This window comes from Capsicum annuum, chromosome 11 (genome assembly GCF_002878395.1).
Source record: "Capsicum annuum cultivar UCD-10X-F1 chromosome 11, UCD10Xv1.1, whole genome shotgun sequence".
NCBI lineage: Eukaryota > Viridiplantae > Streptophyta > Magnoliopsida > Solanales > Solanaceae > Capsicum > Capsicum annuum.
The window spans coordinates 1,218,733-1,245,573 of record NC_061121.1 but is presented as its reverse complement, the minus strand read 5'-3'; the positions used below and the strand labels follow the sequence as shown (position 1 = coordinate 1,245,573).

At 36.7% G+C, this 26,841-nt stretch overlaps 3 protein-coding genes across 7 annotated transcripts; 1 reads left to right on the top strand and 2 right to left on the bottom strand.

Annotated features, from left to right (window-relative positions):
- Positions 1–231: 231 nt before the first annotated feature.
- Positions 232–7,519, top strand: LOC107854102 (CDP-diacylglycerol--serine O-phosphatidyltransferase 1). Of its 2 annotated transcripts, XM_047399299.1 has the most exons (13): positions 232–2,030; positions 2,631–2,798; positions 3,594–3,659; positions 4,023–4,082; positions 5,034–5,124; positions 5,284–5,338; positions 5,457–5,536; positions 5,665–5,781; positions 5,878–5,962; positions 6,335–6,426; positions 6,588–6,841; positions 6,930–7,018; positions 7,189–7,519. In XM_047399299.1, the coding sequence occupies exons 1-13, from the start codon at positions 2,014–2,016 to the stop codon at positions 7,314–7,316; spliced, it is 1,302 nt and encodes a 433-aa protein (XP_047255255.1). In that variant the 5' UTR covers positions 232–2,013; the 3' UTR covers positions 7,317–7,519. The 2 variants fall into 2 exon arrangements, with proteins under 2 accessions (XP_047255255.1, XP_047255256.1); XM_047399300.1 differs by lacking the exon at positions 4,023–4,082.
- Positions 7,520–7,775: 256 nt separating this feature from the next.
- LOC107847578 (palmitoyl-acyl carrier protein thioesterase, chloroplastic) lies at positions 7,776–12,485 on the bottom strand. Its single transcript, XM_016691919.2, has 6 exons — positions 11,934–12,485; positions 11,199–11,332; positions 10,047–10,160; positions 9,646–9,814; positions 9,484–9,552; positions 7,776–9,387 (listed from the first exon to the last, which is right to left on the bottom strand). The coding sequence occupies exons 1-6, from the start codon at positions 12,399–12,401 to the stop codon at positions 9,037–9,039; spliced, it is 1,305 nt and encodes a 434-aa protein (XP_016547405.2). The 5' UTR covers positions 12,402–12,485; the 3' UTR covers positions 7,776–9,036.
- A 6,111-nt stretch (positions 12,486–18,596) lies between these two features.
- LOC107847577 (pentatricopeptide repeat-containing protein At1g22960, mitochondrial) lies at positions 18,597–26,306 on the bottom strand. 4 transcript variants are annotated; one of them, XM_047399296.1, is made up of 5 exons: positions 23,755–26,306; positions 23,602–23,662; positions 23,337–23,393; positions 19,803–20,111; positions 18,597–18,941 (listed from the first exon to the last, which is right to left on the bottom strand). In XM_047399296.1, exon 1 carries the CDS (start codon positions 26,043–26,045, stop codon positions 23,856–23,858), a length of 2,190 nt encoding a protein of 729 aa, XP_047255252.1. In that variant the 5' UTR covers positions 26,046–26,306; the 3' UTR covers positions 18,597–18,941; positions 19,803–20,111; positions 23,337–23,393; positions 23,602–23,662; positions 23,755–23,855. The 4 variants fall into 4 exon arrangements, with proteins under 4 accessions (XP_047255252.1, XP_047255253.1, XP_047255251.1 ...); XM_047399297.1 differs by having other exon boundaries at positions 23,624–23,662; XM_047399295.1 differs by lacking the exon at positions 23,602–23,662.
- Positions 26,307–26,841: the final 535 nt, after the last annotated feature.

Sequence of the window (26,841 nt, the reverse complement as noted above, 5' to 3'; positions counted from 1 at the left end):
TTTTATTTTTATTTTTTTGTCTTCTCTTAAGTAAGTCTTTTTTATTTTATTTTTGTTTAGCTTCTTTCTATAAATAGATTTGTGTACGTAATTTATTTGTGTATATACATATTTAGTTATTTAGTAATAGCAGAGTGTATATTACTGTAACTTTTTTATAGTAACTTTTTTTTTTTGGTTTATGTAATGTAGTGTATATATATGTATATATATATATATATATTAGTTTTTTTTTTTTTTTTTTTGCATTTATGGATGAATTTTGTATTGACATGCAGAAGGGGAGCCTTGAGTAACTGGTAAAGTTGCTGTCATGTGACCGGGAGGTCACGGGTTAAGCCTTGGAAACAGCCTCTGGCAGAAATGCAAGGTAAGGCTGTGCATGATACACCTAGTGGTGGGGCCTTTCCCGGACACCGTGCAAGCGGTACTTTAGTGCACCGGGCTGTCCTTTATGGATTGACATGCACTGTGTATGTTACATTTATGGACAGTTTTTTGAATTCTTGAAATTTGCTTGAATTTGGTGGAGCTAGGTAGGGCCGAGGGGTTGATTACGATGTTTATATATGGTTAAAAGTTATTATTTTATGTGTATATAGTAGATATTGAACTTATTCCGATGACTTATTTGAATATTTGAACGCTCTCAGTAAAAATCTTGGTTCCGCTACTGTTCTTGTTAGTTACATGCATTGGAAATGACCAATTTCGATTAGATTTGTGTGATTTAGTAGATTTCATTAGTAAAGAACCAGCTGATTTTTGGTTAATTGGCACTAGGAATATGATTTGCAACAGTAATTTTCTGGTTCATAGTAGTGTAATGTTGTTATTGTGCTAACAATCAACTCTATATTCTCATTTATGTTGGTCGAACTCTTCAAAAATGTTTATGGTGCGTGTTAGGTCCTCCAAAAGTAGTACATTTTTGTAGGATTAGACATGGGCTATGTTGCTCGAACTCTTCAAAAATGTCTGCTGGTGCGTGTCGGATTCTCCAAAAGTAGTACAAGTTTGTAGGACCCGACATGGGCTTTTTTGCTCGAACTCTTCAAAAATGTCCACGGGTGCCTGTCGGATTCTCCAAAAGCAGTGTATTTTTGGAGAATCCGACATGGGCTATGTTGCTCGAACTCTTCAAAAATGTCCCCGCGGGTGCGTATCGGATTCTCCAAAACCAGTGTATTTTTGGAGAATGCGATACGGATGCGGCATCGGAAGTGAAGAATCCGCACAACTTAGGACATGGGCATAACAACATTTTTGGAGAGTCTGAGCAACGTAGAATTCTACAACTAAAGAGGCTATTTTGGTGTGTAGGCTGTATTGCATTAGTTTATTTTTAATACGAATTGCAAGCTAAAGCCTTGAACAACAAATAGTCATGTATTCATAATTTCCCTTTCCTTTAGGGGGAGGCGTCGGAATTTCTAGTATATTCTTAATTGGTAGTCACTTCGTGGAAGCAACCTCTTGTAGAAATGCGGGTAAGGCGGCATACAATAGACCTTTTTGTCCGACCCTTTCCCGGACTCTGCGTATAGCGGGAGCTTAAGTAGGCGTTTGGCCATGAGAATTTTTTCACTTTTTTACGAAAAATTAATTCACTTTAGTGAAAATTGTTTTCCACTCCTATTTCTTTCTCAAAATTTCAGAAACAACTCCAATTTATATTCATGACCAAACACAACACTAACTCCAACTCCTACTCCAGACGCGGATAGAGGGTTAGTGGGTAGGAGTTCATCTATAACAGTAGGAAAGAGTGCTTTGTCTGCATCTGGAGTTTCTTGTCGTGGTGTTTTGGTGATATTCATGATTTCGAATAGATAGCTTATAGTATTTATCTTGTGGTTGTCTGGCTTCCTGTATTAGCTAGCAGCGTGTTATCCATTTTATTGTGTGCTTTTATGTTTTGTGTTTGTTCGGGGATCTATCGGAAACAACCTATCTACTTCGTTTGAGGTAGTGGTATGGTCGGCGTACACATTATCCTCCCCAGACTCCACTATGTGGGAATATACTGGGTATGTTGTTGTTGTTATGGCCTTTTGTTTTGGTTGGTAAATTAAACTGTTGTATGGGTATGAGATTGTTTGGATCCCTTCCTTTACTTATTTCGTAGATTCCTATCTTTACTTGCAAATTTTCCTTTATATTATGTTTCCTTTTAGTTTATCATTCTCGCAGAAAAGATTGTGTTTGCTTTTCCTACAATTCCGATCTTTCTTTATTTTCCTGGTTCCGGAGGAAGTCAACTTACTTTTCTAGGATATGCAATAATGATTAAGTTTCGATAAGTTTGTAGTATTTTTTAGATGGGGGTCTATCGGAAACAACCTCTCTACTTCTTCGGAGGTAGTGGTATGGACTGCGTACATCTTACCCTCCCCAGACCCCATGTTGTGGGAATACACTGGGTTTGTTGTTGTAAGTTTGTAGTATTTTTTAAGGTAACTTTGATAAACTATCTTGTCATTTGTATGTCCTTTAGTAGCTTGAGCCGAATAGGAAACATCCTGCTATGATTTTCAATGGCTTTGTTGAAATGTCTTCATTATTTGACACTCGTAGAATTACTATTTAACGCCGTATAAGCTGAAGAGGTTGAATTTCTGACTGGCTAGGGCTATGGAACCGAACGGACATAGAAGGGGTAACAAAAAGAATATGGTTACCGTTCAAAATGGTGATCTTAGCACATTGAATATTGATGATGAGTTGGATCCATGGACTGCTTGGGCGAACAAACCTCACACTATTACGTTGTTACTTATTGGTGCATGTTTACTCATGTAAGTTTGTTAATGGACATGTTTTTTATTTGTAGATAAATAATTGCTGTGAACACGTGTAAGAGAGTTCATTTTAGGTAGATTTTTTTTTTTCTATTTTTCCTTTTGGTGATATTTGTATCGAAGTTCTATTCTTTTCGGGAATATGTAAAACTGTTTTCTTATAATTGGCCCTTTTTGTGAGACAAAATCCAAAATGAAAATCCTCGCTCTCAGCATTTTTTGATCCCAATGATTTGGCGGAGTAAAGCATGTCCAAAGTTAGATATGATGCCATAATGCCATACTTGTTACTGATTGTTAAGTCCTCCCTATTATTTTGCTCGCGTGTCATACATAGTTGAAAAGTCTCGCTATGTCGTTATATGTTTAGGTCCTACTGAGTTTGAGTTTTGCAGACTGTGTGGAGGGAAAGAATTATAGGTGCTTTGAGGATAAAACTAAACCGAACTTTTGTTTCAAATGTTGGGTTTTATAGTTGTTAAAATCTCAGTGTAAATTTTCTTTTGATATTGATGTGAACTCCATTACTCGACTTCATACACTTCTTACAAGCTTAAAGAAGGGGAGAATGAAATCCTTTTGCTGTACGTATGAGTTATGGTACATTCGGTGCAGTTTTAATGGAATTTCTTATTTATCAAAAGCTGGTTCTAGTATACAAAAGCACACGGGGAACTTCAATTGCGGTGCCTTACTGATTGCTTGCTAATTATTGGTTCCTTTCTTTTAGTTTTGCTTGCTTATGAAGTTTTTCTTATTTTCTATGACTTGCTTATGTTATCATGATTGTAGTTGGGCTAGTGGAGCTCTCAATTCACACAACGTTTCTTCCGGTGATATTGTGGCATCTGTGAAAAGGTGCGCAATATTATTTCTCTCTTGTTCCATTTTATTCGGCACTGTTACTATTTGGGAGTCAAAAAGGTTGTTCTTCTACCATAAGTTTCTTAATGATTCTTAAAATATTTTGAATGATTAACTATTGTGACTTGTAGACCTTTCGTGTAGCTTCTAAGTATGTTAACTTTATTTTAAAAAAAACTTGAATTCAGTGTCTGTTTTTACACTGAAATTAACTCGGTGACTCTTGTTGTCTGAACCCCACCACTTGAAATGTAATGCGGTGAGTATCATGGATCTGTCTTATATTTTTACCATATAAAAAGTTATCTTTTCCTTCATAATGTTCATGACAGTGAAAGTTGTTTTTTCGTCTGTTAGGGGTGTTTGGGCTATGGTTGCAGTGTATCTTGCTTACTCTTTGCTGCAAGCTCCCTCGACGTAAGTCGTTGCTATACACCTCTCTCTCCCTCACACACACATACACACACACATACACTCACAGAGGTCTTTGCGTTGTGTTCTGCATATTTTTGGTTTGACTAGTATTTTTACTATGTATATGACTGACAGCTGTTACCTTGTAATTCATGAAAATGCTCCTAAAAAATATACTAATGCTGGACCATGTTCTATCTTCTTATATTTTATTGAGTAAAGCATCTAATAGCCCCTAAATTAAGACCAAATTTGTGACGACACATTCCAACTTCACGGGGGTCCTATTACCCCCGAACTAAATTTTAGTGTATTTTTGTCAACCTTTTTAGCTGACGTGACACCTTTTGTCAACCTTTTTAGCTGACATGACACCTTTGACTTGGGCCCATTTTATGTAGTAAAGGTATCATGTCAACACAAAATGGTGACAAAATTACACTAAAATTGAGTTCAGGGGGTAATAGGACCCCTGTGAAGTTGGAGTGTTTTAGTAACTTTGATCATAGTTCGGGGGTAGGGGTACTGGATGCTTATCTCTATTTTATTTATTGAGTGTATATCCCCTTCCACTTTTCTACTTGTTAAACGGGAATATAGTATCTTATTATTCACTTTTTGGTCGGAACGTTCTAGAATGAGTATCTTTTTAACTCCTCTTTGGTTAGTAAATTACAACAGCAGCAACATCTTTAATGCAATCCTGCAAGTGAGGTCTTGAAAGAGTGGGGTGTACAGAAGCCTTACCCTTACCTAGTGAAGGTAGTGTTTCCGGTAGACCTCGGGCCAAGTTCTTTGGTTAGTCAACTAAGTCATTTTTTCTTTTAGGCTTTGAATGTAAGCTTGAGAATTCACCTTCTTTTTTTCTTCCTCCCGACGTGAAATTATCTTGCCAAAGGTATTCGCAATCTTGGGCTATTTTGCCATATTTATTTTTGAGGTTCTTCATTACAGGGTGCTCATTAGGCCACATCCTTCCATTTGGCGCCTGGTTCATGGAATGGCTGTCATTTACCTTGTTGCTTTGACGTTTTTGCTTTTTCAGGTGAGTCGGTTAGCAGAATTCATATTTCCTAATTTTTGTAAATGAATGAAACAGTTGTGTTTTGTAGTTTTCAGTTTCCTTTCTGATATCTAATCAAGTTATAGTTCAGAGAGTCGGTTGTTGTTGTGAGACATTAATACTTTGTCGTCTTCTCCTTAGAAGCGGGATGATGCTCAGCAATTTATGAGATACCTTCATCCTGATCTCGGTATTGGTAAGGATTTTGGCCTGTTCGTCGTTGCATTTTGAGTGAATTATTTCACAAAATCTATGCTGTTTACCTGCTTTGCTGTGTGAGTTACAGCTTAAACCTATTTTAACTTACTACGCAGAGCTACCTGAAAGATCCTATGGTGCCGATTGCAGAATCTACGTACCTGAAAATCCCACAAACAGGTTTAAGAATCTTTATGTATGATATCTTCTTTCACAATCTTTTTACCTTTCGTATTTGTTTTTTTTTTTTTCAAAATCTTGTATTGTTTTCTTGAACAAGCCGTAGGAAAATGCAGCCGCCCTGATTGCGTATTTGCTTTGTAGGACACACTGTTTGATGAGTTTGTTTTGGCTCATATCATAGGGTGGTGGGGAAAGGCCATCATGATCCGTAATCAGCCTCTTTTATGGGTTTTATCCATTGGATTCGAGTTGATGGAGGTCAGAGATTTTCTAAGCTTCTTTTGAATGTTTATTCGGCGTCTTTTCATTTTCCGATTGAGATCAGTTCGGTATTTTCCGTACTTATGGTTTCAGCTTACCTTCCGCCACATGTTGCCAAACTTCAACGAGTGTTGGTGGGACAGCATTATTCTTGACATATTGATCTGCAATTGGTTCGGTGAGAATCTTGAAGCCGCTACCTTGTTCTTTTGAGTTCCGAAAAAAAAAAATAAAAAAATCCCGATTGATGAAATTTGTCACATATGTTGGATTTTCTTCTTTTGATTAGGTTTGCTGTGAAATTCCATTGTATTGAGATAAAACATTAAATCCATATTTTCTGCATAGTTTACTTACCTGTGATTTAAGTCTGTTCCATGGTCTTACAGCCTACGTTGCTCGGACTCTCCAAAAAAGTTGCCGCACCCGTGTCGGATCCTTCAAAAATACACTATTTTGGAGGATCTGACATGCACCCAATAGCTTACAGCTATGTCTTGTTCTCCTGGCTTATTGTGCGCTGAAATTACCTATTTGATTTCTTACGCAGGCATATGGGCTGGAATGCGCACTGTTCGGTATTTTGACGGGAAAACATACGAGTGGGTTGGTATAAGCAGGCAACCAAATATCATGGGCAAGGTATGTCCAGCTAAGTGCTACATTGGTCGTATACTATTGTCGAGTTTTGAGGAATATCAGATATACTAGGTTGTATGGAAGTATTATGGACACGGTTTCCCATAAAGAATGCGACCGATGGTTTTATTACTAATCAAACAGCATTTTTTAATTAATTATAGGTCAAGCGAACACTTGGCCAATTTACGCCAGCACATTGGGATAAAGATGAATGGCATCCCCTTCTAGGTCCATGGCGGTTTATCCAAGTCCTCAGTCTCTGTGTCGTATTCTTGACCGTGGAGTTAAATACATTCTTCTTGAAGTTCTGTCTGTGGATTCCTCCGAGAAATCCTTTGATAGTGTATAGGTTGGTTTTCTGGTGGTTAGTGGCATTACCAACAATCCGCGAGTATAACTCGTACCTACAGGACAGGTATGTCCCCGACCACTAGCATTACAAAGTGAAACGTATACTAGTGTCCTTGTACGCTCACTTCTTCGTTTTCTTCTGTCGTATTCAGAAAGCCAGCGAAAAAGGTAGGAGCATTTTGCTGGCTTTCACTGGCCATCTGCATTGTCGAGCTCCTAATCTGTATCAAGTTTGGACATGGTAAGCACTACATCTTGAATTCTCATTTTGGTAACCGAGAGATTCCGACTACCAGCTGGTGTACTTCGAAACTTGATTGATAACCGCTCTAGTCCAAGGCCAATTGCGTGTTGCCCCGGATGGATTCTTATGTATTTTTCACCTTTTCTTTTTTTTGCGTCTTCTTTCAGGATCATTCCCGAACCCAATGCCCAAATGGGTGGTCCTTTTATGGTCATGTGTCGGTACTGGCCTTGTGATGTCGTTGGCTGCATGGTCGTGGCATTTACATACAACGATGAGGAGAAAGCGCGATTGAGTATGCGCTTGCAGTTTCCCCGGTCAATTCTTTATTCCTTTTGCTTTCTTTTTGGGTAGATTCAACCATGTTGTAAATACCCATTACATTGTAATACGTATATGCTTTGAGTTTTTTTAGGTTAAATATTACTACTAGTACATTTTAAGCATGTAGTGAACCTCAATTCTTTTTCAATAGGCTATAAAGATATTCAAATGCAAGGTAAGACTGCGTATAATACACCCACCCTTGTGGTGGGGCCCTTCCCCGGACACCGCGCATAGCGGTAGCTTTAGAAGATCTTGTTTGGTTGAGCTGCAATATTGTTGCCTCAGTTTTCCAGGTGTTATTTGGATTTACGTCGTGTAAGGCTTATTAAAGAGGAACCGCTCTTTACTAGGTGGCTCGAATTCACGATCGCTGGTCAAGAGTGAATAAATCATATCCATTCCACCGCAGTCCGAGATCTTGTTTGTTGAGCTTCAATATTGTTGCCTCAGTTTTTCAGGTGTTATTTGGATTTACATCGTGTAAAGCTTATTAAAGAGGAAGCGCTCTTTACTAGGTGGCTCGAATTCACGACCTCTGGTCAAGAATGAAAAAATCTTATCCATTCCACCACAATCCGATCTTGTTTGTTGAGCTGCAATATTTGGATTACGTCGTGTAAGGCTTATTAAAGAGGAACTGTTTTTTACTGTGTGGCTCAAATTTACGACCTCCGGTAAAAAATGAAAAAATCATATCCATTCCACCACATTTGGTCTAAATGGGAATAAACCTAGAAATGCTATAATTATATAGTCCATTCCAACAAGATGTCATTCTTGAAAACTTCACAAAGATACATATATATATATGTATATATATCCAATATACAGCATTTTGTATATATATATACATATATATATATATATATATATATATCCAATATACAGCATCTTGATACAAATTGTGAAAATTACATCCCAACTACAAAAAATGACATGATATTATTTTAATTGTTTGCTAATGTCTAAGTGACATAATTCTAATGTATTTAACTTTAAAAAAAGAACACTAGAAATTTGCCTAGGCTAATATGGTGAAGGCAAAAGAATATTGATATGCACTAAGATACCCTTCAATCGATACGTGGGCGCATGGGAAATGAAGAGTTTTAAAGTGCGTGATAACAAGTAAGGATACTTAGTCTTAGTGGCGAAGCGAGAAATAAATGAGTTGCTTCTTGGAAGACCAAGAAACTAGATTCGGGTCAAAAAAAACCCCGGACCCAATGGTAGATCGGCGAGTGACACGACAACCAGCCTAATCATCATCAGAAAATGCAAGAAAGAGAAAGCACAACAATACACATCAGAACAAAAACCAAACTCATATTTCTATGAACATACATATGATGTACCAATTCTTTCTATGACCTATATACTGCACAAAAGTTGTTAACCCCCCAACCCCCACCCCTAAAAGTTGCTGCTTTTGCAAATCCATTGTCTTTGAATCTTCAGTCTATGCTGCAATGCTGCTTCACCTATGACATGTATACTTCCAAGATTACCAAATTTATTTGTATGTTCACTCTTATATTATTGCTCTACTGCACATCAATCAAAGTCCTTTTGTTTGTTAAACTATGTTGCTTGGACCCTCCAAATAAGTCGTCGCACCCGTAGGTTTTGGAGGATCCGACCCACGCCGAGTGACATTTTTGAAGAGTCTGAGCAACGTAGTGTGTATGTTAGGCAGGAAATGTCATGGAAGATATCTTTCTCTTCCAAGTAGTCCTTCCTCTAACAATTTCTTCATTCTTTATCTCTTCTTTTATCTTAACCAAATGTGTGTAGCTAAATGGACTTTGATTAAATGCCTCAACAAGTCTATTTGCTTCAAGAAGCCCTGATGCCAATGAAAATCCATGTAGTACAGTAATTCTTCTCTTATGTTGATCATCAACAGCAACTTCGTCGAAAAGTCCATCTTCATCTGGTTCACAGAGTGATTGAACAATATCCGCGCTTCCACATTCTCTCCTATATTCGAGCACGATGCTAGACAGCTGATGACTCTCCAAAAACTGCTCAGGTATGGTCTGCAACAACACAAAACAGAACAGAAAAAAACTGATTTTTCGCGTCATAAGTTGATGTCAAAATCAAGAATCAGTGTCATTAGATGTTCGTTTCACCTCTAGCATCCAACGAACGTATTTCACATTATTTACATGATGGTTCATGTCCAAATCACTTCTCTTTGGCTGCAACAAAGATCAAAAGTTGATCAGTAACTGCGATTCTTGGCACATCGATGAAATGCTGAAAGGTCGTTAGAAAGAAATGCATAAGATCACCTTCAAATTCGATAGGACATACTTAGCAGTGTCGTCCAACTTCTCTATCTTAATAGGATTTTCCTCTTCGATGGCTTGTTTACTGATGAACCATGGTGAGATTTCAGCCCTCACTTCTTCCGGCATCTTTGACAGACGCCTTGTTTGCTGGTTCATCATCACCCATGTACTGTATTCCCACTCAAAAACTTAAGTTACAACTTACAACATCATGTTGGTTTTACGAGTTGATTTCTCAGGCGATCGCAGCAACTAACAGTAACTATCTCAATAAGTCACTTTGCTGTTACAAAACCAAGAAAAGTGACTTGACTTTCCGAGATAACTATCGTTAGTTGAGTGATCGTTTTGAGAAATCAACTCTTGGTTTTACTTCGAAAAGAAAGTAAGTGTAACTAAACCTGGTTGCTCTCGCGAATACAAGGCCTGTGGCTTGACTTCGAATTTGCCAATCTCTTCTCATCCCATTTTTGCCTGATGCGCCAACCCATGTATCGATCTCCATTACTTCACCCCTGTTGAAGTTTTTCAATCTTTTTGTTAGGCCTAGTACCGAAAAACCAAGAGAGCGATAGGTTAGGAGAATCGGGTATCAGCCATCTTGTAGTAGGTAAGTTAGTACCGATCAACAACAACAACAACAAACCCAGTGTATTCCGCATGGTGGGGTCTGGGGAGTGTAAAATGTATGCAGTCCATACCACTACCTCCAAAGAAGTAGGGAGGCTGCTTCCGGTAGACCCCCGGCTAAGTTAGTTACGATCAAGGGAAGAAAAGAAAATTTAGTTGATAGAGACGTTAGATCTGGAGGAAACATCTGGTCACGTATTCAAGGGCTATGGAAGAAAGGCTTATCTTAGACCTAGACCGAATTTACTGATCTCGTAGTACAGAATGTGAACGATGAGATAGAATGCAATAGAAACAAAGACAGGGAACGGATTACCTACTCTTTAACGGTTTGTAACAGAGTGGTTTGCATAAATGAATCCTGCCTGCTACATGAAAGAAAAGGGCAGCCCGGTGCACTACAGCTGCGGGGTGTCCGGAGAAGGGCCCCACCACAAGGGTATTGTATGCAGCCTTACCTTGCATTTCTGCCAGAGGCTGTTTCCAAGGCTTGAATCCGTGACCTCCTGGTCACATGGCAACAACTTTATCAGTTACTCCAAGGCTCTTGCTACATGAAACTCAGAAAAACTTTCATAGCTTAAAATTCAAGAATCTAAGGCACAAGTAAACCCAACTTTACTACAAGCCCGAGTTAGTTGAGGTCGGCTGTATGAATCCTCAATATCATAAACGTTAGTTAGTAAACTCCAACTTTACTACAAGAACAACAACAAAAACTACTACTACTATTACTACATCTCAATCCCGAGTTAGTTGAGGTCGGCTGTATGAATCGTTAGTTAGTAAACTCAAACTTTCACCAAGACGAACAAAACCATTTAGCTATCTAATGTCAGACTTGGTCACACAAATTAGTCACTTACAACTAAAGTGAATTTTTCTAAAACTTTCATTGTCAAAAACCAAGTTAAAAAGTTTACCATATTGGATAATGGTCTATTTGAACTTGCATTCTTGAAACCACCCATATGAGGTTATTTTTCATCATCCCATGTGTTGCACCAAATCCATCACTAAGTAGTCCTGACATCCACACATGATTCAATGCTGTTTCCTGCAAAAAAAATACAACGTGAATTCAGATTAGTCGGACCAGTAACCGTTGTGAAGGAGGGAATAGAGGCAAGTGCGGCTAGGTAGAAACCGTGCAACGCCTCAATCTCAGACAATCAAAATCGGCTATATGAATCCTCATTGTATATGCCATTCCATTTAGTACAACAACAACGTCAGACTACCACGCCTCAATCACAAACAAGTCGGAGTCAGCTATATGAATCCTCAGCGTACATGTCATTCCGTTTAGTACAAACAACAACGTCAGACTACCATGCCTCAATCACAAACAAGTCAGAGTCAGCTATATGAATCCTCAGCATACATGTCATTCCATTTAATACTACAACAACAACGCCAGACTACTACGCCTCAATCACAAACAAGTCAGAGTCAGCTATATGAATCCTCATCGTACATGTCATTCCATTTAATTCTACAACAACAACGCCAAACTACTACTACGCATCAATCACAAACAAGTCAGAGTCAACTATATGAATCCTCACCGTTCATGTCGCTCCATTTATCCTCGTTTATTCAAGTTAAACAAACACTAATAACTCTCAAAACACTGAAATGACAAAAAATATGTTCACCTGAAGTAAGTTAAGGATACTTTCAATAGTAGCAACTTTATCAGGACCAACTTCATAAGACCTTATAACAACTGTTTGTCTATATACACCTTCAACAATAATTCCTTGTCTATAACTATCCACAACTTGTTTCTTTCTAGGTATATTTTGCCTCATTTGTGACATTGGAATATTATAAAAACTTTCATCACAACTAGTAAATGAAGTTTTTGTTGCCAAATGATGACCATTATTGGACTTTAACAAATCCAACTTCACAATATTTCCATTTAATGGAATTTTGGATTCTTGATTATCACTGGGTATTGAACATTTAATTATGGTAAAATGAGATGTTGAACAAGAAAAAAGTGAACACCACATTTTTTTTATTTTATTTTTTTTTTTTTTCCATTTGGTTTGAAGAATTTGACATAGTTTATATAAGGAGATATCAAGAAAAGGTGACAAAAAAAAGTGTGTCATCATTTTTTATAGGAATAAAAGTGGAAACTTTGTTGTATAGTTTGAGAATCTCAAAGTGATTCTCTATGTTGCTGATGTTAATTAGTTTAATTAGTATTTTTGCTTAGCAGAAATCGACAGATTGAAATAGTACAATTTAGGATACAAAATGTTAAATTTTTGTTTTTATATTAATCACTTTTTGGTGTATTAACGTTAGTTTAACTTAGACTTGTAAGCTTGACATGAAAAGTAGAGGTAAGAGAGTCAAAAGGCCGAGACTCAACCAGCAAAGGGGAACAGTCGTGCCAATCTAAGCACAGTAAAAGTGTACCCCACCGGCCCACCCCCTAGACTTCATTTTTCAAAGAATCCATGCGTATTGTTTGAACTCTTTAAAAATGTCAACGAGCGCTGCCAAACTGTAACACCCCAACTTAGGATAAAGAGTCTCACATCGGCATTTTAAAGCCGTGCAGGCCTGGGCCTAAAGCGGAAAATATCACTAGTGGGTTGGGCTAAAAGGGCATCTCGAGCCTTCATGGTTCGGGATGCCCGTTGCGGCCAGGGCCTCGGCTCGGGTCGTCACAAGAATGGTATCATAGCCGCTTTTGTGTCAGCCCTGTCGATGTGGGCCAGAGTTCAAACTGAGTGGAAGCAAATCCCGGTAAGGCGGGGCAAACCTTCGTCCTTAGTGTAGGCAAATCTCATTCGTTGGGACAAACCTAAGCGAGGACACTGAGTCCATAGTGGGTATAACACCCCAACTTAGGATAAGGAGTGAGGGATGCTGGATATATGAGTAAGCAACTCTTACTCCCTAGTAACGCGTATTAAAGCTGTGTGAGCCTGGGCCCAAAGCGGACAATATTACTAGTGGATTCTGCTAAAAGGGCCTCTTGAGCCTTCGTGGTTCAGAATGCCCGTCGCGGCCAGGGCCTCGACTCGGGTGGTCACACGAACTCTCCAAAAATAATATAATTTTTAAGGATCCGACACGAGTGCTGATACATTTTTGCATGTTGTTGATGTTAATTAGTTTAATGGGTATTTTTTTGCTTAGCAGAAATCGACAGGTTGAAATAGTATACAAATGCTAATTTTTTGTTTTTTTATTAACCACTTTTGGGTGTATTAACATTATGTTTCAACTTAGACTTGTACGCTTGACAGGAAAAGTAAAAGTAAATGGAGTCAAAGACCGAGCATCAATAAAAGGAAACAGTGGTGCAAATCCAAGCACGATAAAAGTGTACACCGCCCCCCCCCCCCCCGGACTTGGTCCTTCAAAGCGATCCATGCATATTACTTGAACTTTTTAAAAATACCGGCAGACGCTGTTCGACTCTCCAAAAGTAATACAATATTTAAGAATCCGACACCAATGTTATGAGACATAAATTCGTATTTCAGATTAATCATAAATTCGTATTTCATGACTTTGAAATTTTTTTTTTTTTTCAAAAAAAAAAAGAAAAAGAAAAAGAGTAATGTTTGTTGATTAAATTAATGTGTACATGAAAGTGGCTATGAGACACCATAACTTTGGAACTTACTTTGTGAGTGAAATTTTTTTGGAATTATTTGCTAAATTTTGTAGATATGTTTGTCTGATTCTGCATTTTAAAAAATTATTAAGAAAATAAAACCAAAAAAAATCTAAAAAACCTACAACTTGGACATGGAGATTCTCAATATAGAATATTTACGAATTTGAATTAGTCGAATAAGTAAATTTTAAATATTAATAATTAAAGAAAATACTAAGCAATAAATACTTATCTGAATTGGAAAGTTACTTCAAATTTTGTGATTTAGTAGTTAAGTAATTTAATGAGGTAAGAATATATATTAATTAATCATAATATATATTTATTGAATTGACGTAAATATCAAATATATGTTCTAGTTTTCTAATACTCATTCTGTATTTTTAGTATGGTCTAAATTCCCTAGTTGAAATATTTTTGTCTTTGCTTTAATTTCCTCAATATTCTTCCCTTTGTTAACTTAGAGTTTGAACAATGTACTTCGCAGAAAACAAGAAAAGGAATAGTCATTTATTTAGTTACCAAGCTTTGACCATAGGATATATATATAGTCGATGTTCAAAATTTACTGACCTGACTAATTCAAAAATTCAGATATCCGAAATTCATTATTTAAGTAATTCAAATTCGAGCCACAAAATTTGAATTTGAGTATCTAAAATTCATTAACTCGACTAATTCAGATTCGAGACATAAAATCGAACGTTTCTAAGCATCTTCCATCCTTATCTAGTGGATTTTACGAGTACAGGTACCCTTTTGCTCAAAGTCGTTCGAGCTTTTCCTGAAAGGACCTCATGAGCTAGGTGAAGTTGATCATTAGCAGTCTTAGTACAAATTTGATTGGCAGATTCAATGGCAATGAGAACAGGTGTGGCCTAGTGATTCACTGAAGTTGGATTGGGATTGAACATCGTGAGATCTCAGGAACATTAGGTGATTTCTTCTCATCTATTCTAGTCTTGGTAGACAGAGTCACCTGATACCTGCTTGTTGTTGCTGGAGGCGACAAGTATGTTGTGGAATTAATCGAGTTTGCATGCAAACTGACCCGGACACCACGATTAAAGAATCTCCTTGACGTTTATACAAACTAGTGGAAAGTCCTATCTAAGAAAGTGACTACTAGCTCAAATGACTATTAGCTCAAGTGCTGGTAAGAACGTCGCTTTATAGCAATGTAGAATTAGTCGAGGTGCGTGCAAACTGATCCGGACACCAAGATTAATTAAAGAATCTCCTTGACGCTTACACAAACTAGCGGAAAGTGACTACTAGCTCAAGTGATGGTGAGAACCTTGCTAAGTGACTACTAGCTCAAGTGCTGGTGAAAATCTCGCTTTGTAGCAATAAGAGGGTTTTCCAACTAAATCGAAGATATAAGCTGACGGTCCAAGTACAAGTTGCTCGCACTACAGTTTAAAAAAAAAAAATTCAATGATAATGACAAAGTTGCCAGTAGGAAATATTTACAAGCTTCATTAAGACTAATCAATAAAGATTGATTAGTCTCAACTCTAATTGCTTTCCATTTTGAAAATGGCGATACACAATTCCACCTGATACCTGTCACCTCCCATCAACATACAAAATATTCCCTAAAATGATTTCTGGAGAGTGTAAAGTGTATGCCGATCTTACCCACATTAGAGGTACAGAGGTTGTTTCCAATCCAACATAAGAATCGGTAACTCTTCTGACTTGAATAAACGTTTTTTCGCTTCTGCTGCTGCTACCTCTATAAAGAACACGTCGAGCTCCACCGATTTCTTACTCCTTCGCGTGTAAACCAACAAACACTTTGGAAGAGAAGTATTGAGACCGTCTCAATAAAATTAGTGGTCTAAATCTAAATTTCAAAAAATGGCCTTAAAATATATACGCATAATAAAAATATTATTACTAATTTAAAATTAATTTTTGGTTCTTACGAACTATGTTTTTTAAGGGTAGCATTCTTAGAAGACATTAAGCAGTTACCTTCACATAGTAATATTATTATTATTTATAAAAGAATGGGCTAATTTTAATTAATAAGATGTTAGCCACTTGTTTGCAACACATTCCCTTGAATATTATTGTAAATTTTTTTTTATTTATTAATACAAAGATTTGAGTTGTTTAAATTAAAGTTCTAAAATATTTTCGACAAAAGTAGATTTCAGTTTTTTTTTTCCCTGAACTTGTATCTTTTTATTTAGTGTACACCTAACATTGTTAATTTAATAGGTTGAATATCCCATTTTGGTCCAAAGACCACGAACGCAATGAAAAATTTGGTTATGTATTTATTCATCCCGCCCGTATAACAAAAAAAGAGTGAACCAAACATTTACATATCATGTATCAATGAGATTTTGAATTCCCGGCCAATGTGTGAAATCTTTTTTCATCCCTACAAAGAAACAAGAGAGGTGAAGGAATAAATATTCTGATCATGATCATCGAAGTTGGGGTTGATGATGGTTATAGTTGAAACAACTGTCCAAGAAGAAGAGGTTAGAGCTAGTGATGGCGATGATGATGATGATGATGTGCATGAGGAGTTGAGAATAGTGAAGGAAATATATGACAAAGCTTAAGAGAAAAAAATAGGAGGAACAAGAAGAAAGAGGAATCGAAAGATTTTTTTGGGTGAAGTTAATGGGTATGATGATATTGATAAGGGCAAGAAAAATAAAAGGACAAATTGACAGAAAATGAGTCATACTATAGTAGCCACATCAGATGCCTTTAAGTATTAAGAAATTCCATCTTTATGATGATGGTCTACTGCGAGTGAGTGAGATATCCAGCGTCTAATGTTCGTACAGCAACTTTTTTACGGGCTCTGTAGATAGAAATGACTGCCGATTTCAAAGGAACAAACTGGAGTTACATCTCATTTCCATTCAAGAGTTCTTATAGTATGGCAAGAATTCAGGAATATTAAAAAAAAATATATACACACTCTACAGGATCTCTAGGAAAATAATAGCAGATCCAGACGTACCTTCCAGCAAGAAAAATAGAAATCGACCACAAGGCCATCTCGGGCATGGGAAACAAAGGCGTTTTAGTTGTCTCCTTCCATATTTATCTTACATGTGCATTTCTGATTCAATTGCATAAGCTCTAGTTTCGACTGATGCAATTTGGATTCACTTGTCCCACCCTTGCTTCCTCCTTGTACTAGATTTTTGGAAAACGCACTATATGCCTTTAAAATAAAAAGAGAGTTCTGATTGTGATAGTTTTCAAAGTAGTGATGACGAAAAAAGAGTAGTGCAGTGATATATGATCCAACTTGTGAAGTAGTTGTGTTGCAGCTAGGTTTAGTATTTGAAAGTGTAAATGAATTTAGGAAAACAGTTACAAAATATGTTATAAATAAAGGGGTTTGAGTTAGACAAGTATGTGAATGAGAATTATAGAGTAAGAGTGAGATGTAAAAGCGATTGTCTGTAGTTGTTGTATGCTAGCAAGGAAGGGAGGACTAGGAACTTCTCTATCAAGACCTACAACCCAAGGCACAATTATACCCCAACCAACACTAATTTTCTTTGTAATTCAATTTTTTTGTCAAATTACCATAAAAATAGAATTATACTAAGTTGCGCGGACTCTTCAGTTTTGGTGATGCACCCGTCTCGAATTCTTCAAAAATACACTATTTTTGGCGAATCCGACACGCATCCATTGACATTTTTGACGAGTCCGAGCAACAAAGAAATTATATCCCAACCAACTATTAAAGGGTGGGAGATTCAAGAATGAATTATGAAAGAGTTGGGTGTCTATGTTGAAAAGGCAATGTGTTTGAAGACAAATCCTGATAGCACTTGTGTTGTGAAGCTGACTGATTCAGGTAGTGGGATGAAATAATTTCACTCTTTCTACATATGTTTTGATGCGATGAAAAAAATAATTTAAGAGGCATGCAGAAAGTGTTAGTAGCTATTGCTAAGAATGAACATAATCAAATGTTTTCAATAGCATGGACAATAATTTGTACAAAAAATAAGGCTACATAGAGATATTGCAAGATGATCTCAACTTAGGAGATGGTTCTCAGCTCACTATTATCAGTGATATGCAAAACAGTAACTATATTTATTATTATTTTGAATTTAATTTAGATCAAAACTAACTAACTTCATCTTTTTAATTACTGTTGTAAAAGAAATACTTTCTGAATGTGAGCACAAAATGTGTGCTACACAGATCTTAGCTAATAGTGCTAGATCAACTTTTATGGCACAATTTAATCGTAATCGCGATGTTTTAGCTAGATGTATTGTTGAGAATGGTGCATCAACACCTTTTTCGAGTGTGACAACGTAGAGAGTTTCAATGCTGGAATTTGATCCCTAGGAATGTTGAAAGAAATCAGGATCAAGGTGATAAATAAGGGTGAGTAAGACAAGAACATTTGCTGATTTTTGGACAGATGACAATAATGATATTCGATAGATTAACGCAGTGCAACATTGACTGAAATTATGATCAAGAATTTGAAGTGTTGAAATGGGCATACAAGCATATTGTGAATTTGAACCAAAAAAATGTAGCATTGGATCATGGGAACTAAAAGAAATTTTCCATCACAAGAATTTGATAGGTCAAGAAACAAAGAAAAACTGACAAGTTGCTAAAATTTGGGTTGCCAATGACATGTTCAGTCAGTCTGTAAAGAAGCAAATCATAATTGTGTTGCATTATGCTTGCTTAAGTTGTGTTGTTGCACTATTATGTAGTATTACCACATCAATATCATGTTCTTACACAGAAGCTAACGATAACCAACATATATTACAACTATATATTGTTTAACCAGCAAAAAAAAATATAACTATATCCGTACCACTTATCCTTTCACCATCATACAAAATTAGCTTTAACATTATTTTGCCTTTCAACTCTTTTTGTTGCTTGTTGGTCTTCTTCAACAAACCCAAAATCACAACATTGACCTGACATGGAAATTCTGGATCATGCTAATCAAAAAAAAATTGCAACAAATTCGGAACAGGGACTGCAATTCATAGAAAACAAAGTTATAAAAATTACTTGATATAAAAATATATATATATAAAAAAAAAAAAGAGAATATAAAAATTACACATAGCATAATTACATGCACCATAATACATACAATCGAGGAATCTATGTCCGGAATTGTCATCTGACCATGAAATTCTCACAATTGAAACAAGTCTCTTATTATAATTCATGGAGTAAGAAATTACAATTTAACTAGATAAAGTAGAAGCAATTGAAAGAAAATTATTTTTAGAAATTCTGAAAGTGACGGAGGAGAAGGAGAATAAATAGAAAGGAGAGGGGGTCTATCAATTTTTTGTAGAAGTAAAGAAAAATGAATTTTTTTACATTTTTGACCATTACAAAGTGCGGAAAATTTTTACTCATCAACATGGGTTGTGGTGCAGTGGATGGGGTTGCTCCACCCATAACCAGAGGTCGAGGGTTCGACCCTGGGTATGGAGAAAACTCTATTGGGAGCGCTACCCCCGAATGGGGCCCTACCCGATGCGAATCCGAATTAATTGAGCTCCAATGCGGGTACCGAACACCGAATGAGAAACCAAAAAAAAAGAAAATTTTACTCTTTTTTTGTGCCAGGTAGACCAAAAAGGGGGTATGGGACTTATTAAATTAGCAAGTTCGGGAAGGGGGGGAGGTATTTAAAACAAACGATAGTCGATAGTTTAAGCATACACTAAATAAAACATTTCGGAGGTAATTAAAACTTCTCTTTTTTTTTTTAATTTAAATTGCATACCTTTTATTTTTTACAATTTTTAATATTTTTTTAAGTGAAACTAAAATCATAAAATTCATCTTAACTGAAAACTTCAAAAGCCCCAGGAAGTACCTATCAGCAGCATGCTTTGAAGGATTGAATTTTATGGAAGATGCAATCAGAGTTGCACTATTTCTTTTTTGATAATCGTCGTGTCTGGATCAGCTTTCACGCACCTCGACTAATTCAGCGAATACCTGCCACCTTCGACTAGCAACGGGAACAACATAATTCTATCCACTAAGGCTAGTTAGAACAGATGGGAAGAAACCACGGTGCCTTTGTCTCGGGTGAAATTTGAACCTGAGATCTCATGATTCTCAACCACTTCATCGACCACTAGGCCACACCCTTGGGTGCAGAGCTCTGTGGGCCATTAGCCTGACAAGTAGTCGATATCTGGTCAAATAGGTCTCAAAAGCTACGTGCTAATAGTAGAACTAAACAGGAAATAAACCTTTAAATACAGAAGGATGCAGGAAAGAGTATCTCAGATTTCATTCATTAAATGAAGAAAAAGTAAACAAGAACCAAAAGTAATTTTTTAAGAATCCCCTTACACATACAAGCTAAGTTGCTCGAACTCTTCAAAAATGTCTACGGGTGCGTGTCGGTTCCTTCAAAAATAGTGTATTTCTGAAGGATCCGACACGGGTGCGGCAACATTTTTGGAGAGTCCGAGCAACTTAGCATACAAGGGGTAGTTTTACAAGAATATGAAAATGTCCATAGGTTCAGAGGGGGCAAGAAGAAAACATAAATCAGAAGAAAACATAAATCACTCCCAGATACCTTTAAGTAGCTCGGATTAAACCACGATGTTGTCGGGAGAATAACGACTAAACAACTCATATTTAATAAGATAGCTAGGTTTACAATAAAGCTAGCAAATGCAGCATAATATGCAGTATGATAGACATCAGAAGAGACACTTCTCATCTTTAGATATATAACAATGATCTACTTCTAATAGGAATCGTAATATAAGCTCACATCCAATCTACATCTTAAATAGGTAAACTGCATAGTCCAGAGAATACAAAATGGTGTCCTTTCCACATAGTCGTATTACTTTATTTCCATAAACGCATATTCCAGAGGTAGTGGTATGGTCTGCGTTACACTCTACCCTCCCCAGACCCCACTATGTGTGGGAATACACTAGGTATGTCGTTGTTGTTGTAAACGCATATTCCAGAGAAAGAGTCCAGTTTGGTTGGTTGGTTGGTTTGGGGTTTGGGGGTTGCGGGTGGAAGGAAGACAGCCCATAAACAAGAGGAAACTGCAGGAAGAAGTAACTTTTTTGTTGTTAAAAAAGTACTTGTGAGTCTCAATACCCATATCAACATGCCTACAAATATCCATATCCCCAAACCACCAAAAGTTGAAAGAAAAAATAAACAAAAACCACATGAGCGTGAAGAAACAATACAAAGTACATCCTTAAGCAGATTGCCACAGAGAAACTAGATAATAAAGTCATAGTTCACAACTATTTAGTAGAGGGAAAGACTAACCAGAATTTTGTTCATTTTAGAAGACAAGGCAAGACTAATCAAAATTTTCATTAGATCATCATATAGTTTCAAATTAGTTATATTTAGATCCATTTGATTGTTTATCCTCTCCAGAGTACCTTTAAGGTCAGATTGAAATGGTTAATGCGAAAGGGCTAGCCAACAAATTTTCCTTCACATGCACAGCTCAAGTTGCACATCCCCCTGAACACGGCAGCTTCTTATTGGACTACTATCTTCCATAACAAAGAAAACACTTCCCATCCTTATCTGTAACTTTTTGGAGCATAGACACTTGCCACCATTTATTTTGGAGCTAGGCGTGAAAAGGCTAGCCTATAAGTACAGATTGTAAAGAGGTGCTCTTACAAAAAAGTTGAACACCATTGCAGTTCACTTAAATATTTGAAGTATCTTAGGTGCACCAAGACCTTACCCAACAGAGAACAACATTGTTTACCTGAAGCTAATAAACCCACTTAGAGTCTATTTACAAGAGGGGTAAGCACTAAACAGGACATCGAGAGATGCCACCTCAACAGATTGTCTATAGTACTTTCACAAGTCCTACCAGATATCTCTACTGTTTCCAAAAACTAGGATAGTTAAACAGGGACAGGCCAATAACTGATCACAAAAAGTGAGGAAAGCCCCCAAAAATGGAAACTTTATTTAACTGATCACTAAACCAAGATTGTTGTAAGGAAAACAATGACTAAACAACGCATATTATGTAAGATAGCTAGCCTTACAATAAAACAGCAAATACAGGATAGAAAACGCAATGTGATAGACATCAGAAGAAACACTTTTCATCTTTAGATATATATATCAATGATCTACTTCTGATAGGAACGATCATACAGTTCACATCCAATTTATATCTTAGTTGACGAAACTGCCTGACATTTGTTCAATATTTCAAAATCGAATAATACAAAATGGTGCACCTTCCACATAATCGTATTATTTTATTTCCATAAATGCACGTTCAGAGAAAGAGAGTCCAGCTTGGTTGTGTGTGTCGGGGGGGTGGGTGGGTGGGGGGGGGGGGTTAACAAAAGCCAAATAGAAGGAAGACAGCCCTTAAACAAGAGGGAACTGCAGGAAGAAGTACTAGAGAGTCTCAATTCAACCATGTCACCAAAAGATAAAAGAAAAAATAAAGGAAAATTAACGGGTGCAAAGAAACAGTACGCCACATCCTTTTTTTATTAACCGTGGTGTCCGAGCTAGCTTTTGCACACCTCGATTAAGCAGATTGCCACAGAGAAAACAAATAATTAAGTCACAGTCCACAACTATTTCGCAGAAGGCAAGACTAACCAGAATTTTATTAATTTTAGAAGGCGAGACTAATCAAAATTTTCATTAGATCATCATATATAGTTACAAATTAGTTACACTTAGATCCATTTGATGTTTTTCCTCTCCACAGTATCTTTAATGTCAGATTGAAAAGGTTTATGTGAAAGGGCTAGCCAACGTATTTTACTTCAGATTTACAGCTCTAGTTGCACATCCCTCTGAATACGGCAGCTTCTGTTTTTTCTTTTTTTGCTTTTTGGTAACCAAAAAAGTAAATGTTGAACACGGCAGCTTCTTATTGGACTACTATCTTCCATAACAAAGAAAACACTTTCCATCCTTACCTGTAACTTTTTGGAGCATAGATACATGCCAACAATTTATTTTGGAATTAGGCATGAAAAGGACTTATAAGTATAGCCCATAAAAGATGCTCTTTAAAAAAGACAAAAACCATTGCATTTCACTTAAATATTTGAAGTATCTTAGGTGCACCAAGACCTCACTAAACAGACAGAAACAATGTTGACCTGAAGCTAAACCCATCTTGGTTCTATTTAACCAGAGTGGTAAACACTAAACAGAACATTGGAAGATTCCACCTCAACAGATTGACTCTAGTACTTTTACAAGTCCTAGCAGATATCTTTAGTGTTTCCAACAACTAGACTTGTTAAACAGGACGACAGACCAATAACTGACCACAAAAAGAGAGGAAAGCCCCCAAAAATGGAAACTTTATTTAATTTAGACACCCTCAACTAAAATAAATACCACTAACCTGCAATAGATTTTTGTGCTATCTGGTAGGCTGCATATACTTTTGTGTTTGCTTGCCCTGCAAAGGGAAAACAAAATATGAGGTGAATTTTACCAAACAAAACAGAAATTATTTGCCTCCAATATCTAACATCATTATTTTAATTTCCTCGGAAGGACAATGTAGCAATTATTAGGCTTGTATGCATGTGAAATTGCGTCAAATTTTATTCAGAGACCCATGCATTAATTTGAAGAGAAAGGCGAAGTAGGTTCAACAATCTTACACCAAATAAAGGAAGTCGGTACCTATCCAAAGCGAACCATGACAGGCTCTATCTACTCCACCTAATAAAATCATATTTAAGTTGTAAATGCATGGTGAAGAACAATGATGCACAAAAAATAGCCGGTCATGATCACATATATCACACACATACCAGCAGCTATTACGGACAAGCTCATGGTGCGACGCCTTTAGAACAAAGATCAATAATGAAAGCTAGTCACCCAAGAATAAAAGTGTCTGTTCAGGAATTTCTCAACTCTTTGCTTCGGCAGTACCTTCATCACTCAAAAGTATGAAGTCAAGGTATTCTATGGAATGTGATTTATAATCTCTGCCGAGATTTTTCAACATTGCACTGTATGTACAAGAATCAGGTTGGATTCCATTATCCAACATTTCTTTGAACAGTCTCAAAACCTCTTGCCAGCTACCCAAATCACAGTTCTCATTTATCAAAATGGTATAGGTATATTTATTAGGGATGATTCCTCTTGCTTTCATCTCAGAAAAGTAACTGTATGCCTCGTTTATTCTTCTGTACTTGCAAAGGCCATTTATCATTGCATTGTAGGTAATCACATTTGGCAGAATGCTCTTCTGTTGCATCTCCAAGAAATACATATATGCAAGTTCAAGTTTCCCTTTACCAGCATGTGCATGAATCAACACTGTGTACGTTACAACCGTTGGAGATATGTCTTTGCTTATCATCTCATCAAACAACTCTCTGGCTTTCTTTAGGTTCCCAAATTCGAGGTAGGCATGAATTACACTGGTATATGTTATGTGGTCAGGCATAAGGCCATCGCCAACCATCTTATGTAACAACTCAGTTGCTTCTTCTAGATTACCTAGCTTCGCAATACCATCGACAAATACATTGTAGATAATTATATTTGGTGGGAATCCCTTTGCTGACATCTCCTCTTGTAGTTTGAATGCGTTCAATAAGTGACCCAGTCTCACTACACCTGCTATTCGAGTTGTGTAAGCAAAGAAGTCGGGCTCCAAACCCCTCTGTAGCATCTCATCAAATAATTCTTTTGCCATTGGTAAATTTCCTGCCTTGCAGGAACCGCGAACCAGAATCGTGTAAGTAAATACATCAGGAGAGATACCGCATCTCATCATTTCTTCTTTCAGCTGCTTAGCATCCTCTAAATCGCCTTTCCTACAGAGTCCATCCATAATGGTATTGTAGGTGATCACTGTAGGAAAAAGGTTCACGCTCCTTAAATCATGTAATAAGGAAAAGGCCTCATTAACATCCCCCAACCGACAGTATCCATAAATCAAAGTGTTGTACGATATTATGTCCGGCACTAAATTCTTCTTCAACATGACAGAAAACCAATGCCTTGCTTCACTTGCTCGCCCCTGCTGACAAAGAGCATAAATAAACGTATTATAAGTTGATACAGTATGTGAAGCTCCTCTTACCTCCATCTCTTCTCCAAGCCCCAATGCCTCAACAACCATTCCCTTAACACAGTAACCATAAATTAACGGATTATATGTATGAGCTGAAACCTTCAATCCTTTATTCAACATCTCACCGATCAAACCTCTAGCATGATCTAACTCCCCTTTCTTTGACAGCCCATTAATCAAAATATTATACGTAACATCATTCGGATGACACTCCCTTCTCTGCATTTCCGATAAAAGATCCAACGCCTGTTGTACTTCACCTTCTCTACAAAAGGTACCCAACATCGTATTATACGTAACAATAGTCGACTTAATCCCAAACTCACCCATCATCCTATACACCTCCCTCGCCTTCGCTTCCAAATTCCTATCCCTCAAATTCCTCAGTATCCTATTACAATTCCTAACATCAGGCAACATCTCATTCCTCAACATCAACTCGAAAACTAACAAATACTGCTCCACATTTTCATTCTTCTTCGTATATATTCTCAAAAAAAGATTAAGTACTTCAACAGTAACATTCAAATTCAAATACCCATCGATCAATAAATCAACAACGCTATTCACATCACAGTTTATCACCCTTTCTACCACCCAATAAGCAGATTTCATCCAACCATTCTTTATCAAAATATCAAGAATTGTACAATACGAAAACTCGGAATACTTAAACCCTTTTTGCCCTTCAACCCACCTAAACAATCTCAATGCAACACTTGGTCTACAACGAATTGAACTAAGTACACTAACCAACAAATAAGAATCATAAATCAAACAACTTAAACAACCATTTCCTTCAATTTTCTTGGAAATTAATCTACGAATATCAGAATCTAAAAGGGGATTTTTATCTAAACAACCAACTTTGTTGAAGATTCCAGTGCCACTACAGTTACCATTATTATTCATAGCATTATAAAAAACTGATCTTTTAATTGAAGAAAATAGGAAAAAAGTGAAATTTGATTTGGGTATAATGAATTTAGAAGATTTAACATAAAGGGTCATTTTCTGTAGAACAAAAAAAGAAAATCCGCGCTGACCCGAATAAGCGGGCCCTACACAGCGCAAATTCAGATTATTCGAGCTCCAATGTGGATAATGAACATCGAAAACGGGGAAAATGGGAGGTTTTAGTGAGCTAAAATGGCTAATTTTGTAGGCATATTATCGAAGAAGAAGAAGAAAAAGGGAGCGGCGCAGAAGGGAGCTGCGTGTTTACTGCTGAATTTTTGCATCTTTCTAAGACCGGAGCCCCGAATAGGAATGTGGGTCGGATCTTGAATCTTGATGGATCCTTTTATTTTAGCTACACGTAAACGTGTCTTTAAGGGATTGTTTGGTTGGAAAAGAGTTATTCCGTAATAATTAATTTTGAAATTATTTATTCCATCATATAGTATATGGGATAACTTATCTCATTATTATGATGTAAATAGTGGGATAAATAATCGCGGTACTAACTAATACATCACACCAAGGGATAAAGTAATCCTTCATTTATTCCGGGATTATTTATCTCTTATACCTCACACCAAACAATTAGTTTTTTGGGAAAAACTTGGCAAATAGTGTTTGACCATAGAATTTGTTAGTATTTGAAAAATAATTTAAATTCTCAAATATTAAAAAATATTAATATTTGGGTCAAATTTTAATTTTTGTGAACTTTTAAAGATAAAATATATTTTTCAAATATTATTGCGAAATGGTAAAATTTCACTCAAATATTTATCCAAAAATAACTTTCCAAAAATATTTGAAAATTTATGACCAAACGCTATCTAACTTGATGCTTTTAGTT